Source organism: Squalius cephalus (genome assembly GCF_949319135.1).
Source record: "Squalius cephalus genome assembly, chromosome: 24".
Lineage (NCBI taxonomy): Eukaryota > Metazoa > Chordata > Actinopteri > Cypriniformes > Leuciscidae > Squalius > Squalius cephalus.
Window position 1 is genome coordinate 24,592,350 of NC_137145.1, and position 3,193 is coordinate 24,595,542.

General features: G+C 35.8%; 1 protein-coding gene across 1 annotated transcript; it reads right to left on the reverse strand.

Moving 5' to 3' along the window:
• Positions 1–886: 886 nt before the first annotated feature.
• On the reverse strand, positions 887–2,850 carry LOC307152923 (CD209 antigen-like protein C). Its single transcript, XM_079861919.1, has 5 exons — positions 2,670–2,850; positions 2,296–2,535; positions 2,012–2,139; positions 1,812–1,924; positions 887–1,726 (listed from the first exon to the last, which is right to left on the reverse strand). Exons 1-5 carry the CDS (start codon positions 2,725–2,727, stop codon positions 1,597–1,599), a joined length of 669 nt encoding a protein of 222 aa, XP_079718045.1. The 5' UTR covers positions 2,728–2,850; the 3' UTR covers positions 887–1,596.
• Positions 2,851–3,193: the final 343 nt, after the last annotated feature.

Sequence of the window (3,193 nt, forward strand, 5' to 3'; positions counted from 1 at the left end):
GCCTAGACAATCTCAGTGCAGTATAAATGGTTAAAGTAATTTAATTAAATGAAAAATAATTTTAAAGTGGTAAAATAATATATCATACAGTGAACAATACTAAAATGTATACATGGTCAATCTCAGTACCTGTGGATTCTCATTAAGTTGAGTTTGATCTCTTTTCCAACTTCACCTCTTACAACATCTACATACTCTTAGACATCATCAATGTTTTTTCCCCATCTTCTCTGTGCATTTTTTGAGTTGTTCCCCTTTTTATTTTGTTCTTTACACTTTTAGACTGTTTTGTTGTTGTCAAGATGCCAAGTACTAGTCTCTCTCCTGGAAAGAACTGTTTTGTTCCTCATCTGTGTTTGTTTGGCCTGTATTTATTCAGAAAGGAACTATTTGTGGAAACTTTTAAGGTATTAATGCATAAAGGAACTTCAACACACTGAAGAAGGTCACTAGAAATATTTGTTTCAACAATCCACATTGTGTTTATTTAAATGAGGTTCAATGCATATGCTAATTTTAATGGTGGGTGGTGTGGGAACATTTTAGGTTGTTGGAGCTTTTAGGTTGTTACCGGTACATCAGAAGTTCAGATAGCTGATCAATTTATGGTTCATGTTTTTTGGTGTCAGTGCAGTTAGCTAAAACAATTTTTAAATAGAACACTTTTTGTTTTTTATATATGTTTAAGGGTTATAGTTGACACAAAAATTAAAATTCAGTCATTAATTACTCACTTTCATGTCATTCCAAACCCACAAGACATACACATGAAATATGAGAGATTTATGTCCCTCCATTAAAAGTTTGATTATTGATTATAAAAATGTATTATTGTACTTTAAGGCTAGATTAAGTTTTTTTTTCTTTTTTTTCTTTTTCTTTTGTTCCTTGATCCGGTCCCCAGAAGTCCAGGAGAGCGTATGGAGCTGAAGCTGAGGTAATTGATCTAGATGTGTGATTTATAACACTGAAAATATAAATTTCATAGCTAGCACATTATGTATGTCAAGTAACATTCACTATTTGGAGAAATTAAATATGGACTGGAAGAGGTTGTTCGTGTAATATTTACCTTTTTTTTTTTTTTACACATCATATAATTTAACCTCAACTTCTTTTTCCCCCTACTTGGTAAACGAGTATACTTTTAAACTGTTTTAGGGGAACAATTTTTGGTATGGGAGAAATTAGGAGATCCATATCTCCATATTTCGAGATGAATACAAGTTGAAATCTGATTTTTTAATTAATAAAATGACCCATGTTCCACATCTGCCCATTGCATTTAAACAGGGATGGCAGCTCCGGTTTTACAAGGCCACTCCTAAAAAAACATAAACCTGCACGAACAGCGCTATGGGAAAACATTTTTGCTTGACCGGTTGTGAACACGTGTGGCAAACACGCCAAGAATTTGGCTTAAAAAACCTGATGTGATGACGTCATTGGAATGTGCACGTCAAATTCTTGGTGTTTTTGCCACACGTGTTCACAACCGGTCAAACAAAAATGTTTTTAGCGCTGTTCGGGCAGCATCTCGTTCCCGCTTTTTCAGGGAACAGGGTTACAGTCAAATAACTTGAGATGTTCATTGACTCAATTCAAAATTCTCTTCTCACAGATACATTTAAAAATATCATTGCATGGATAATCATCCCATCCTGATGCATGACTTAGGGCACAGTTCTCTCTTGTTTGTCCACCAGGCTCTGCACCTGCCCAGAACCTGCATCAACAGATCAACATCTGCTGATACTTACTGTGAAAATCATTTATTAGATAATAATCAGTTCAGTTCAGTCATTTCTCACCCAGAGGTCAGTGTGCTGCCATCAACCCATTTCCATCTGCCCTCCAAATCACTGTCAGTCAGACCAATCCACACTGGATCAACACCAGCAGATACTTTCAAAAAAGCAAAATCCTGAGAAAATGAAACAATAACACATTTAGGTCTTAAAGATAATTAAAGATGTTCTTCCTATAAACTATCCAGTTAGAGTTTTCTCACTTGTTCTTCTCTGTTGTTTATGATGATCAGATCTGCTCCTCTGTCTGTACAGTATCTTCTGCTCTCAGTCCAGCTCTTCTTCTCAGAGGAAAGGAAGTAAAGATTGGATTTATAGTAAATCCATCCATCTGTAAACACAACCAGTTTAGGTTTAAGCACTTTATTTCCATCAACCTGATCTACAAACTTATTTTCTCACCTAAATAATTAGTAAATTATCCTGAAAAAAAAAACAAAAAAAAAAACACACTTGGTTGTTTAGTTTCAATATACTTCACATTTACCCCTTTCTCTGAGATTTTTTGACAGTTCATTTCTCTCCTGATTTAACTGTGCATTTAGTTGAGTTAAGTTGGTAATCTTGGTTAGCAGCTGGATTCTCTCTTCTGTGGTTTTGTTGGTTTGTGATCTCTCTAGAGCGAACATGACGCCCAGCACTATGACTGCAGTCAGCAGAAGAACACACAGCAGCACCAAACACACTAGAGCTGCCCTGGAGCTTATGATCCTCATACAATCCCTTCCTGAACACCAGAGACATTATGTTATTCTCTTTATTTATCCATAAACAAAGCACACATCAACTGAAAGCATGAAAACTGAGTGAATGTTTTTATCTCAGTACTTGCGTTGAGTCTATGATCTCTTCCAATCTTACCTTTTATATCGTCAGCATTTTCGTAGACATCAGTGGTTTGTCCATCTTCTCTGTTCATTTTGTTGTTCACTCTGTTTCAGGTTGTACTACTTTCTATAGTTTCTTTTACACTTTCGGACAGTTTTGGTACTAGTTTCTTTCCTGGAGTGAACTGTGTTTTGTTCCTCATCTATGTTTGTGTGTCAAGTATTTATACATAAAGGAACTGTTTTGAGGAAATGTTTCAAATATTTATGCATAAAGGAACTTAAAGGTAAATCACTTTCAGATTGTGTTTATTTAAATGCATTTATCATCACAGAATCACTCAGTGTCATTATATGTAAAGTCTAAAGTACAAAATTAAAGGGATGGTTTGGAGTAAAATCAACCTAGGGTCCTTTGCACCATGACCTCGAGCCAAACACCCCAATCGTTATGCATCGCTTTCTGCCAGGACTTTTACAGGCTTTTCCCAAAATCACTGAAGTGACGTCGACGTCCGGGTTAGCAGCGGCATTAGCCGTCAGGCAGGTGTTATTTAA

What these genes read in the sequence shown, in the direction of transcription:
- LOC307152923 (XM_079861919.1), bottom strand. Translation starts at nt 2,727, where the DNA reads ATGAACAGAGAAGATGGACAAACCACTGATGTCTACGAAAATGCTGAC. An exon ending in AAAAAATCTCAGAGAAAGGG is followed by an intron (nt 2,140 to 2,295) that starts GTAAATGTGAAG and finishes TTGTGTTTACAG; the next exon opens with ATGGATGGATTTACTATAAA. An exon ending in TAAACAACAGAGAAGAACAA is followed by an intron (nt 1,925 to 2,011) that starts GTGAGAAAACTC and finishes TCATTTTCTCAG; the next exon opens with GATTTTGCTTTTTTGAAAGT.